The sequence below is a fragment of the Capra hircus genome, chromosome 20 (assembly GCF_001704415.2).
Source record: "Capra hircus breed San Clemente chromosome 20, ASM170441v1, whole genome shotgun sequence".
NCBI lineage: Eukaryota > Metazoa > Chordata > Mammalia > Artiodactyla > Bovidae > Capra > Capra hircus.
In genome coordinates, this window is record NC_030827.1 from 38,468,039 (window position 1) to 38,481,905 (window position 13,867).

The 13,867-nt window shown below is 39.3% G+C and overlaps 1 protein-coding gene across 1 annotated transcript in view; it reads right to left on the minus strand.

The window, feature by feature from the left end:
* SPEF2 (sperm flagellar 2) overlaps positions 1–13,867 on the minus strand; it is a 199,850-nt gene that overhangs the window by 129,500 nt on the left and 56,483 nt on the right. Inside the window, exons 10-11 of the mRNA XM_018065771.1 lie at positions 3,358–3,577; positions 14–172 (exon numbers count right to left, since the gene is read on the minus strand). Of these exons, the coding sequence (XP_017921260.1) occupies positions 14–172; positions 3,358–3,577 (379 nt within the window). The remainder of the gene's footprint in view (positions 1–13; positions 173–3,357; positions 3,578–13,867) is intronic.

Consider the following 13,867-nt stretch of genomic DNA (forward strand, 5'->3'; position numbering starts at 1 on the left):
ACTAAAGCCACACTTGCCTGGTTTTCTTTACCACTCTTTTGCCTAACTGGTAAAACCTTTTCTTCAGGTGCTTTCTGAAGTCCATGGGCCCCGCTGGTACTTTCATTGTCATGAAATGCTTGGATAGCTTCTTGAACAAGAGTGTCAATAGAAAGTACCTGAATAGGAAAGCCTAAAATACAAAAGATTATTTTATGAATAGCTTTTCATTTAGGAAATTGAATCATTGTTCTTCAGTGCTGGCTTCAAACTTAGAAGATTCTGTTTAGGGTCTCCTAGAAATGCTTTTTGGGTCAAGATTTCTTTTTCTAAATACTGTGGTAAAATTCATACGGGGCTTCTCTGGTGGCTCAGTGGTAAAAGAGTCTGCCTGCCGACGCAGCAGACTCAGGAGGTGTGGGTTCGATTCCTGAGTCGGGGAGATCCCCTGGAGAAGGAAATGGCAACCCACTCCAGTAATCTTGCCTGGAAAATCCTATGGACAGAGAAAACTGGCAGGCTACAGTCCATGGGATCGCAAAAAAGTTGGACCCAACTTGGCAACTACACAACAACAAAAATTCACACGATGTAAAATGACCCATTTTAACCATTCTAAAAGATACAATTCAATATTACGGTCATTTACAATGTTGTTCAATCATTACTGATATCTTTTTTCCAGAAATTTTGATCACCCCAAAGGAAACCGTGCATCAATTAAGCAGTCACTTCCTATCTCCCTACCCTTGCCCCCAAGAACAAACTGCTTTCTGTCTGGAGATTTGCCTATTCTAGACGTTCTATATCCAAGGAATCAAACAATATGTGGTCTTTTGTATCTGACTTCTTTCACTTACTATGATGTTTTCAAAGTCCATCTATGTTGTAGCACATAAGAGTACTTCACTCCTTTTATGACTGAGTAGTATTCCATAGTATGGATATGCCACATTTTGTTAATGATTCATTGGTGATGAACATTTGGGTTGTTTCCACCTTTTCTCTATCATTAATAATGCTGCTATGAATATTCCTGTACAAGGGATTTTTTTTTTTTTTGGACCACCTGTTTTCTGCTCTTTAGAGTATATACCAGTGGTGGGATCACTGTGGTCATATAGCAATTATTTAACTAATCAAGGAATCACCAACTATTTTCCACAGTGGTTACAGCATTTTAATGTTCAAAAGCAATGTATGAGAGTTCCAACTTCTCTATATCCTCACCAACACATATTTTCCATTTCCTAAAAAATTATACTCATCTTATTGGGTATGGAGTGGTATCTCATTGAATTTTGTCAGGCTTTAAACAGGTCTATTTAACATCTCAATAATGACCTACCAGTCTTAATACAGACTGATCTTAGTAAAATTTTTGAATTTTCTAGTAAAACAATAATCGTTTTTCAGCTGCCCAGTCATGTCCGACTCTTTGCAACCCCATGCATGCAGCACGCCAGGCTTCCCTGTCCTTCACTGTCGACTGGAGCTTGCTCAGACTCTGAGCTTGCTCTGAGCTTGCTCAGACATGTCCATTGAGTCGATGATGCCATCCAACCATCTCATCCTCTGTCTTTCTCTTCTTCTCCTGCCTTTAATATTTCCCAGCATCAGGGTCTTTTCCAAGGAGTCAGCTCTTTGCATCAGGTGGCCAAACTATTGGACCTTCAGCTTCAGCATCAGTCCTCCCAATGAATATCCAGAACTGATTTCTATTAGGATTGACTGGTTTGATCTCCCTGCAGTCCAAGGGACTCTCAAGAGTCTCTTCCAACACCACAGTTCAAAAGCATCAGTTCTTCTGTGCTCAGTTTTCTTTATAGTCCACCTCTCATATCCATACATGAGTACTGGAAAAACCATAGCATTGACTATACAGTCTTCTGTCAGCAAAGTGATATCTCTGCTTTTTAAATATGCTGTTTAGGTTTGTTATAACTTTTCTTTCAAGGAGCAAGTGTCTTTAAATTTTAAGGCTGCAGTCACCATCTGCAGTGATTTTGGAGCCCAAGAAAATAAAGTCTGTCACTGTTTCCATTGTTTCTCCATCTATTTGCCATGAAGTGATGGGACCAGATGCCATAATCTTAGTTTTTTGAGTGTTGAGCTTTAAGCTCTGTTTTTCACTCTCCTCTTTCACTTTCATCAAGAGGCTCTTTAGCTCCTCTTTGCTTTCTACCATAAGGGTGGTGTCATCTGCATATCTGAGGTTATTGATATTTCTCCCAGCAATCTTGATTCCAGCTTGTGCTTCATCCAGCCAGCATTTCGCATGATGTACTCTGCATATAAGTTAAATAAGCAGGGTGACAATATACTGCCTTGACATACTCTTTTCCCAATTTGGAACCAGTTCATTGTTCCATGTCTGATTCTAACTGTTGTTTCTGGACCTGCATGCAGAGTTCTCTGGAAGGAGGTAAGGTGGTCTGGTATTCCCATCTCTCGAAGATTTTTCCACAGTTTGTTGTGATCCACACAGTCAAATGCTTTAGAATAGTCAGTGAAGCAGAAGTAAAGGTTTTTCTGGAATTCTCTTGCTTTTTCTATGATCCAACAGATATTGCCAATTTGATCTCTGGTTCATCTGCCTTTTCTAAATCTAGCTTGAATATTTGGAAGTTCTTGGTTCACGTACTGTTGAAGCCTAGCTTGGAAAATTTTGAGCATTGCTTTGCTAGCATGTGAAATAAGTGCAATTGTGAGGTAGTTTGAACATTCTTTGGCACTGCCTTTCTTTGGGATTGGAATGAAAATTGACCTTTTCAAGTCCCGTGCCCATTGCTGAGTTTTCCAAATTTGTTGGCATATTCTATTTAATTAGCTTTTCTTTGATAATACTCACTTATTAACAACAGTAATAGGTAAGTATTATTAAAGAAAAATTATTAAATAGATGGAAATCTGTGATTTCACTTAGAATTGAAAGAACTTCTAGAGAAAAAGCCAAAAGTTCATGAAAGGGAAAGAACTCAATTGATGTGAAGGATGAAAACAGTTACAATTTTAAGTCTTTATCTTTTCTATATGTGACAAGTTGTTATTTTCCTGTTTCATCTATTGGAAAAGTAAGTAAACTATATGATGAAAGGTTTAAGATATTATTTCCCTTTATACTATACATCATCATTATATAGCAAGCTCATAGATCCAGGTTTCCTTGGGACAGTTCTGATTCATGACTCTATATTCTTAAAAGTGTCTGCTTTGGACAATAAGTTATGTGATCACTTTATTACAATATTCTTAATGCTAGAACTTCCAAATGTATTAGCAGATTTTCATGTATGTTTTCTACAGACAGAGCCATTTGCAGCTATATTCACTGTAAATAGAAATCAATAAAGGAAAAAAAGAGAAAATAAATTTTACTTTTCTCTAGAGCCTTTAGAGCAGTAGTTTTTCCACTAAAGGTTTTCCCCAACAAGCATCCTTTTATAGCAAATGAAGGTAACTCAGGTACTGTAGATTCAACTTGAGGAGGAAGAGAACTTTCAATTAGTCTGTGAATCACATGGCCCAATATGCAATTGTTGGAGGGTGGTAAGTTTTCAACCATTTCTTCTGGTAAGGCCCATTCTCCAACCATGTTCTGTAAAAATAATAATAAAACAAAACAAATATTCTTAAAAGTGGAATTTAAGCATGTAGGAAATTGAAAATAAATACAAATGATAACAAACAAAAGTGAATCAGTACTTTAAATAGTTATATTACATAGATGAATAATAACATAATACTTTCATATTAGTGAAAAATAAGCTTCCCATATAGAAATAAAAAATAAATTCTAAAATACTTAACACTTTATGAAAGTAGACATATTGAGTTGAGACAAATTGTAATGCAAGTTGAGTATTAACACACTTAAATTGATGCTATCAGTAGATAGATAAAAGACAGTAAGAGTTATTTGGCTACTGTATGCAAATACTAAACTATTTTTAAATATTTTGAAGACAGATAAAAGAGAATTTTCATGACCAATATGTTGTCCTCTAAGTTTCCTAAATTCATCTTCCAGTTTCTTTAAGTTTCTGGCTTAAATGATCAAACAATTAGAGGAAAAGTAAAACAAAGGCAAAACAACAGCTATACAGTTCACATTCTCTGACTTCTGTGCACTAAAACTAGAAATAAATTTTATTTTTAATAAGTAAAGATTGGCTTTCTGAATGATTCCTAATGAAAAATTAAAACTGTAAACATTTGTAAATGACAGACTGAGAAAAATATTAAAATGACAGATTTATTTTAAAATATGAGATGAAATCAAGCTGTAGTTAGAGGAAAACTCATAGTCATTTAGCTTAAAATGCTTTGATCTAAAATAAAAAGAAGGAAAGTGAACTAAGGTTGAAAATAGGAAAAAAAATTTTTTTTATATAACCAGAAAAGAACATGGAGGAAGAAACTCATGATAATGGAGATTGATAAATTAGAGAGCAATAGTATTAAGATATTTTTATTGATATAATTCTAGAACTTATTCATATTGATCATAATGAAATTGCAACCAGTTATGCACAAGGGTGAAGTATAGCAAGTATCAATTTTTTTAACGTAGGAAAGGCAGTAACAACAGATTTTAAGGAGACTTAAAAATCCGTAAGAAAATATTATATACAACTCTACTATGACAAATTTGAATTTATTAACAAATGGTAAAATGATATTTTAAGAAAGTACAAATAATTAAAATTAATTTAAAGGAATATTTGTAAATATGAAAGGCATGAAAGAAAGAAAAACATTATTGAAGAACTGTGTCTGGGAAACTTGATGATACTACTAACAGAAAAAGAAAAGAAAATTTTTCATTTCTCAAACAGAAATTTAAATGTTATTTAAAGTCTTCTGAAATATGGAAGAAGATAGCTTTCCAGTTTGCTTGGCGAGACTAATGTAACACTGATACTAAAAAGGTGTCAAAGATCATTGACAAAAACAGCATCCAAAAAAGAAAATAACAAACCAATCTCATTTGGAAATATACCGCAAGAATCATGCATAAAATACTGACAACAATCAGCCTATATTAAGACAAAACAATTATATTAATTGACATTTACTACACATTCAGTATATCCCATATACTGCTGTTTTCATGAATTATTTCTAATGATTCTCATACAACTCTTCAGTTCAGTTCAGTTGCTCAGTCGTGTCCAACTCTTTGCGACCCTATGAATCGCAGCATGCCAGGCCTCCCTGTCCATCACCAACTCCTGGAGTTCACTCAGACTCACATCCATCGAGTCAGTGATGCCATCCAGCCATCTCATCCTCTGTCGTCCCGTTCTCTTCCTGCCCCCAATCCCTCCCAACATCAAAGTCTTTTCCAATAGGTCAACTCTTCACATGAGGTGGCCAAAGTACTGGAGTTTCAGCTTTAGCATCATTCCTTCCAAAGAAATCCCAGGGCTGATCTCCTTCAGAATGGACTGGTTGGATCTCCTTGCAGTCCAAGGGACTCTCAAGAGTCTTCTCCAACACCACAGTTCAAAAGCATCAATTCTTCGGCACTCAGCCTTCTTCACAGTCCAACTCTCACACCCATACATGACTACTGGAAAAACCATAGCCTAGACGGACCTTAGTCGGCAGAGTAATGTCTCTGCTTTTGAATATGCTATCTAGGTTGGTCATAACTTTTCTTCCAAGGAGTAAGTGTCTTTTAATTTCATGGCTGCAGTCACCATCTGCAGTGATTTTGGAGCCCAAAAAAATAAAGTCTGACACTATTTCCACTGTTTCCCCATCTATTTCCCATGAAGTGATGGGACCAGATGCCATGAGCTTCATTTTCTGAATGTTGAACTTTAAGCCAACTTTTTCATTCTCCTCTTTTACTTTCATCAAGAGGCTTTTTAGTTCCTCTTCACTTTCTGCCATAAGGGTGGTGTCATCTGCATATCTGAGATGATTGATATTTCTCCCAGCAATCTTGATTCCAGCTTGTGTTTCTTCCAGTCCAGCATTTCTCATGATGTACTCTGCATATAAATTAAATAAGCAGGATGACAATATACAGCCTTGACATTCTCCTTTTCCTATTTGGAACCAGTCTGTTGTTCCATGTCCAGTTCTAACTGTTGCTTCCTGACCTGCATACAGATTTCTCAAGAGGCAGGTCAGATGGTCTGGTATTCCCATCTCTCTCAGAATCTTCCACAGTTTATTGTGATCCACACAGTCAAAGACTTTGGCATAGTCAATAAAGCAGAAATAGATGTTTTTCTGGAACTCTCTTGCTTTTTCCACATAAGTATAATTATCTTGCCAATTTTGCAGAAGAAAACCCTGAGAATTATAGAAACTAAGTCATATTTGTCTGTGTGTGTGTCTGCTCGTATACTCAGTCATGTCTGACTCTGTGATCCCATGGACTGTAGCCCACCAGGATCCTTTCCATGAGATTTTTCTAGGCAAGAGTACTGCAGTGGGTTGCCATTCCCTTCTTCAGGGGATTTTCCTGACTCAGGGATCAAACCTGAGTCTCATGTCTCCTGCATTAGCAGGCATGTTCTTTACCTATAGTGCCACCTGGGAAGTTCATAGTCACAATAAATGGTAATGGCAGAGCTTAGTAAGGACTCAGGCAGACAGACTGCAGAACATGTGCTCAAAACCTTTATATTACATGACTGAATACGAGTCCCTTCATGAATATAAGGAAGGTTAAAAACGAGAAAACCTATCATATATCACATTAATAGGTTAAAATACAAGCATACGATCATTTTGACCAAGAAGCATCTGATCAATTTAAAATTACATTTCTGATGAGAAAAAAAATTAAACAAATTTCTTAGCATGCTACAAATTGAGTATGATTGGCCTAACATTTTTTACATATCTTACCAATATGTAATGGTGAGCCAAAGTGAACAACACATTTTTCTTTTTTTTTCTTTTTTTACTTTATTTTACTTTACAATTCTGGAAGTTCTAGCCAATGCAAATAAGATAAAGAAAGAAGTAGAAAATTTAACATATCTACAAAGCAGATTCACAGACACAGAGAACAGACTTGAGGGGAGGCAAGAGAGGGAAGGGGGAGGATTGGCAGTTTAGGGGTAGAAGATTTAGCAGATGTAAACTAGTATATACAGGATGGATAACTAATAAGGTCCTGTTGTATAGCACAGGAAACTCTAATCAATAGCCTGTGATAAAGCATAATGGAAAAGAATATGAAAAGGAATGCACATATATTTATAACTGAATCATTTTGCTGGACAGCAGAAGTTAATACACCACTGTAAACCAACAATTGTAAATCAATATTGTAAATCAAGCAAATTTTAAAAAAGAATAGAAAAAGTAGTAGTGCTCCTAGAATTAGCAGTTGAGTTCCTGATGCAGAGGTAGCTGCTGCAACCTGAATTTCCAGTGCTCGGTGCTGGTGACAGTCTTCTCATCAGATCTGGCTGTGATGGTTCTGGTAATTTTCCTTGGAAGTTTAACCTTGAGCATGGTTCTCGAATTGAACCTACTGAGTCACTGAACTACCTAACATATTTTGGATATTTTTTCTGCTTACTTAGCATAAGTCAACTTTTTAAATTGCATTCAGAAACTTTGACAAAAATCATTGGAATTGATGAGAAAAATATAACCTAAGCATAGTCTTGCATTTCTACTGACGAGTGTAAGAAAAATGACTTGAATAAAGGGAAGTTCAAAAAAGTCTAAAATTATAAGCCACTTAATTCTTCTCCAAAGTAATCTGATTTAATGTAATGAAACAAAAGTGTTAGTGCTATTTATTTATTTTTCCTTCAAGATATCACAGATGGTTCTAAAGTTGAAGCATAAACAGAACTGTACAGATAAAAATATGTACTTAAAAAGGAAAGACATACAGGTTTGTTGCCTAACCAGAGATATTAAAGCACTTATTAATAACTTATGAGGACTTCCTAGGGGGTGCAGTGGTAAAGAATCCACTTGCTAATGCAAGAGATGAAAGAGATGTGGTTCAATCCTTGGTTCGGGAAAATCCCCTGGAGGAGGCATGGCAACCCACTCCAGTATTCTTGCTTGGGAAACTCCATGGACAGAGAAGCCTCATGGGTTATAGTCCATGTGGTTATAAATAGTCAAACATGACTGACTCAGTGCTTTATACTCTTGTCAATTCCTTCACCTTTGTATGATAATGATATCTATTTCACAGGGTTGTTAAAAAGGTTGAGTGAAAGGCTTGTGTGACCACTGACTTTGAATGCTTAACTGTTAGTAGAAGTTCTCTTGTTGCTGCTGGAAGCACACATGGTAATACCCTTAAGGGAGACAGCAGCCACATTTTTGCCCAACAAGAAGTGCACTGTAATCAGAAAGGCATGCGTCCTCACAAAGGGGTCAGAATAAAGCCCTCTTCCCTCACTGGTTAGTTGTAGAATGTGGTCAGACACAATGGGATAGAATGTTGACCACGAAGAGAACTGAAGGCTTAGGTCAGGCAGAGGACCAGTGGAGATGGACAGATTGAGTATTCGGTAGAACATATTTTACAGCATCACCTTAAAAATACAGTCGTGAAATTCCTAATAAGACTAAAGATAAAGGGTAAGTAAAGGGAGATGTGTCAGGTTGGATTAAGAACATGATGAGGGAAAAGGAAAACTGAAAAAAGAGGGAAATTAGGCCGGAATAAAGATGACTAGTTTAAGAACAATGGCAATGAGCTAAAGAGACTTTGTTTCTGAAGGCTCTTTTTTTCACTCTCAATTCCCAGAACCATGCTGGAACCTAATAGGCATTCAATATTTATTGAATGAATGAGTGAATCAATCAAATATAGGCTCAATATATGTGAACCAAATAAATGAGTGAATACATGGACATTGCCTCTTATTAATTTTGATTAAGTACAAGGATGACTTAGTTCTCCAAATAAAATAGACACAAGCCAACCTAAAATCTAGGATAAGATCAGCAAGAATCACCCTCACAGATGGAAGTTAATAAGAATCCACAATGTATGAAACTAGCTAACCCTGGAAGCAGGTCTAGAAGTAACAGCTTGTAGTATGCTTTTCAAAGAGCTTCTCCATTAAACAAAGGCATCCTTTTTCTTGGCAGCAGGAAGCATCTCAGTTAAAATGTACTAAATTATAAAGAATTTATAAAATGGGACTTTGTAAGAAGTTCTGCCAGAGATTTTTACGGGTGCTGAGGGGGGTAAGGAGCAGCCTGACTGAATGAAGAGGTAAGGTCTGTTCTATGCCAAGCTATAATGATCCGGTTAGTTTCATTTTCCTAACTGGATATTTGTCTTGGGTCTCACAGATTACATTGACCCAGGGTATTCCACATCACTGGCAGATATTCTAGTTCTGTTTGTGGCAATTAACTTCCAAGCCTTTCATCTGAGCCCTGGCCTGCCTAGCTACCAATCTGCTGGCTTCATCTCCATTCTCTAGTCTGGTTCTTACCCAATCTCAGCTTTGATCACTGGCCTGCTCAAAGGACTTGGCTTGGTCCCACCTTTGTCTCTTCCTGTTTCTGACTACTTCAGGTAAATTATCTTGACCACCTTTGTTCCAGCTCTGAGAATTCCATGAGCCCTGGAGCTAGGTCTCATGGCTGACCTTCTGTTCAGGTCTGTCCTGTCTCCTACCAGAGGGAATCAAATATCACGGAAGCACATCTATTATTATGGCAGCATGGAAAGTCTAGGAGCTGCATTCCGGTTACTATGCTTGGAGGGTTTAGCACTCAGGAAGACACCAAATTCCACAGGGAAGTACTAAGGTACAAGCTCGTAGCTTTTTTGAGCCTCTGTCCTTTGCCTTGCTTTCCCAGACTTTCTCCTCCAACCACCCCCAAACCCTGAGGGAATCTGGAGGAACTGCTTATGTTTGTAATTCAGACTTTAAAGTTCATTATAACCACCCCCGGTTCTCAGAAGAAGAAAGGGTGGTTGGGTATTCTGCCAGATGGGAAATTCAGCTTATGTAAACTGGCAACCCTATAGGGCTTGACTACTGTGTGGGACCTGTTTGAGAGGCAGGTTCTTGTCAAAAATGGGAAAGATTGATGGAAAAATGGATGCTATGCTCTTTTGCCTCTAACAAGGAGGAAGGAAAGAGGTCCAGTTAGGTGATGGGCAGCTCAGTCCTGACCTCTCTTCCAAGAGCTGTCATGGAACAGGCTCTGTATCAACACCCAGTTCCAAGAAGAACTCAGAACAACCTGAAAAGATGAGCTGGCTGAGTGAGACTGGAAGCCTTTCTAAGGTCACCTGACCTGCAGTCAGGTCAGAGTCTGGTCAGATGTCTGGCTACGCCTTCCTGCCAGACAGACTGGCCCTTGACTTCCAGATGAGGCAGGGGCATGGTGCTGGGCAGCTCTCACTGACTGACGTTGGCATGGTAGGTGCACCTCTGGGGAGAAGGTATGCCACCACATCCCTCTAAGTTAGATTGCTCAGTCTGGACCACATCTTATCTGTGGCCAGGAAATGCAAGTGTCGCCCATGGTAACAAAGGAAAAGCAGATGTTATCACAGCTTCACCTGCTCTGCTCAGCTGAAGACTGTTCAGGCTAGAAGCAGCACTGTGAATAGCCAGTGCCTTTCTATCAGTTGATCTCATGGTTAATTCTGGCTCATTAGGATATATGAAGAACTGGTTCTGATCCTATAATGGCTTTCACTCAGAAGCCTGCTCACTTCTGTCCCAGAGGCAGTCTTCCCCAGTCTTCTCCGATATTATACTATGGAAACAGACATGTTTATTTCTAGCCTGTCACAAAAGAAGACCAGGACAACAACATCCATGTACCTTGTGGTTATTTTTGGAGGAAAATTCAGACAAGATCGAGCGCATTTAGGGTGATATGGCTGTAGCTGGGAGAGAAGGAGGAAAATTCAAATTGGCTATGGTCAGTCACCAACAAAGTGACAAAGCCTACAAGCCCACATGACACCTCCCTATGCAATCCAATAACTCCACCTTCTGACAAGTTTAGAAATTCAGCAAGCTTAGCAGTTGTGAGTCACAGCAGGCTTCTTTTTCCAAAACTCTGAGCTACCAATTACTTGTAAGTCATGCAGCTGGAATCACTGGGCCGATACTTTGTCTTCAGATTTGATTACCAGGGGTAACTGAGATGAAGCCACTCTAAGAGATCCCCTGTTCCAAACACATTTCAGTTTTACTGAAATCCAAGGACAAATCAGATGCAAACAGCAGGCAGGAGGTTCTGCTTAGCAGTCTGACTCCACATACACAAAGTGACCCACTGAGATCATGGAAAGAACACCTTATTTGCCCCGAAATGACAGGCTCCCACTACTGGTTCATTCTGTGTCCTGGCAAGCCACATGGCCCTCCAAGGCATTGAATGTGACACCCTGGGAGTTGCAGCAGCTGTGTAGCTAGCCTAGCACTTTTCAAAGCTCAGTTGCCTGAGTCTAAAACAAAATAAGAATAAAGTTACTTAATTTCTCCTGAAGTCCAAGCGCCCTTGGGGTGGCATCACAATGGACTTTATATCAGATCTCTCCTTGTGCCACAAACAATTCTGGTGGTGGTGACTATCCTCATGAAAACAGTAATCTTCATTCCTTAGATGCTCAAACTATGCTCTGCTCATCATCAGGGAGGTGGCAGTCTCCCTCCAGATCACTATTTTACTAATATTTATGGTCTTGCAGACCATAGAAAGAACTTTTCCAGAGGCCTCTACATTGGAATTCACCCATCTGTTGCCATTGACCAGCCAGGAACAGTCAGACAGGCTTGGTTAGAATTTCTCAAATGTCACAAGCATGGAGACACTATGACTTGCTCTAATCTTGTCACTGCAAAATTCACACAGTTTTTCCAAACAGCATACCTTTTCTCATAATAATGCCCACTGTCACTCTGTTTTCTTGTTTCACTACTAAACGCTGATATCTCAAAGAGGTGTGAAAGTGAATGAAAGTGCTAGTCGCTTAGGTGTGTCTGACTGTTTGCGACTCCATGGACTGTAGCCTGCCAGGCTCTTCTGTCCATGGGATTTCCCAGGCATGCATACTAGAGTGGGTTGCCGTTCCCTTCTCCAGGGAATCTTCCTGACCCAGATCAAACTCAGGTCTTCTGCACTGTAAGCAGATTCTTTACCATCTGAGCCACCAAAGAGGTATACAATGCTCCAAAATAGCTTAGGAATGGCATTGACAAACGTATGAAAGACTACTGTAGGGTCAGTGTACTCAATGATATGGCTGACAGACTCTGGCACTGGATGGGAGTGGCAGAGTAGGGTGTCATTTGGATGGAAGTTTCTCTATTCCTCAGCCCAACACATCTGCCCAACACCAAAAGTCAAAGACTTTCTTGGATCCATTGAAGTTTTGAGGTTTCTAACCCCATGAAATTAAAAGATGCTTACTCCTCGGAAGAAAAGTTATGACCAACCTAGATAGCATATTCAAAAGCAGAGACATTACTTTGCTGACTAAGGTCCATCTAGTCAAGGCTATGGTTTTTCCTGTGATCATGTGTGGATGTGGAAGTTGGACTGTGAAGAAGGCTGAGTGCCTAAGAATTGATGCGTTTGAACTGTGGTGTTGGAGAAGACTCTTGAGAGTCCTTTGGACTGCAAGGAGATCCAACCAGTCCATTCTGAAGGAGATCAGCCCTGGGATTTCTTTGGAAGGAATGATGCTAAAGCTGAAACTCCAGTACTTTGGCCACCTCATGCCAAGAGTTGACCTATTGGAAAAGACTTTGATGTTGGGAGAAATTAGGGGCAGGAGGAGAAAGGGACAACCGAGGATGAGATGGCTGGATGGCATCACTGACTCGATGGACGTGAGTCTGAGTGAACTCTGGGAGTTGGTGATGGACATGGAGGCCTGGCGTGCTGCGATTCATGGGGTCGCAAAGAGTCAGACACGACTGAGCGACTGAACTGAACTGAACTGAACCCCACTGTGTTCTTGCCATATTTATCACCAGATCCCTAGAGCTATCTCTAAAATATTTGGTGGGAAGTCTGAGCAGTTGATTGAAGAGAAGTTGGACTTGTGGTACAGGAGCTGGATCCTATAGTTGTCAAAGTAACAAAGGATGAACAAGAAAATCAGGAAGCCTAGGGAAGATTTTCACCACCTTGTCTTGGCTGGTTCTAGATGAGGAGCCAGGGGCAGAATTAGATTCTCTCTATTCTATGTGATCCAGAGCAAATAACAATGAATGGTGAACTTCATATCAGTCACCCAGGGCTCTTCTTTCTGGTTATGTCCTTCTTACTCCTTTTTCCATTCTACTTCTCTCTAGGTACCATTTCTTTAATTTTGCAAATCATTTCTCCATTCTGGTATAATGTCTTGATCTTGTTACCTGAATTCAACTGCTCTTACCATGGTTTTCCAATGAACTTAGTTTGTTTTCAGTTCTAGTAATTTGAAGCTAAATACTCCACCAGTAGTAGCTAGATATTAAAGCATCTGCCTACAATGCAGGAGACCTGGGTTCGATCCCTGGGATGGGAAGATCCCCTGGAGAAGGAAATGGCAACCCACTCCAGTATTCTTGCCTGGAAAATCCCATGGACTGAGGAGCCTGGTAGGCTACAGTTCATGGGGTTGCAAAGAGTTGGACACGACTGAGTGACTTCACTTTCTTTTCACTCTACCAGTGACCCAAGCTTCCCTTCCATTACATAAGACACATACCCCACAGGCACAGTGCCAGACTTCTGGCCAAGCCTACTCCAGTCAACTCAAGTTCTTAGCCCACAATAGTCAGAAGGCATTCTTGGGGCTAAGCCATCAATAGGTATACTTTTGAAAACTAATAAAATGATGTTTTGCTTTGTGAGTTAGTATCAGTACACTTGATGGCCATTAATGAGTATTCTAGGGCATAATGGTGATTCT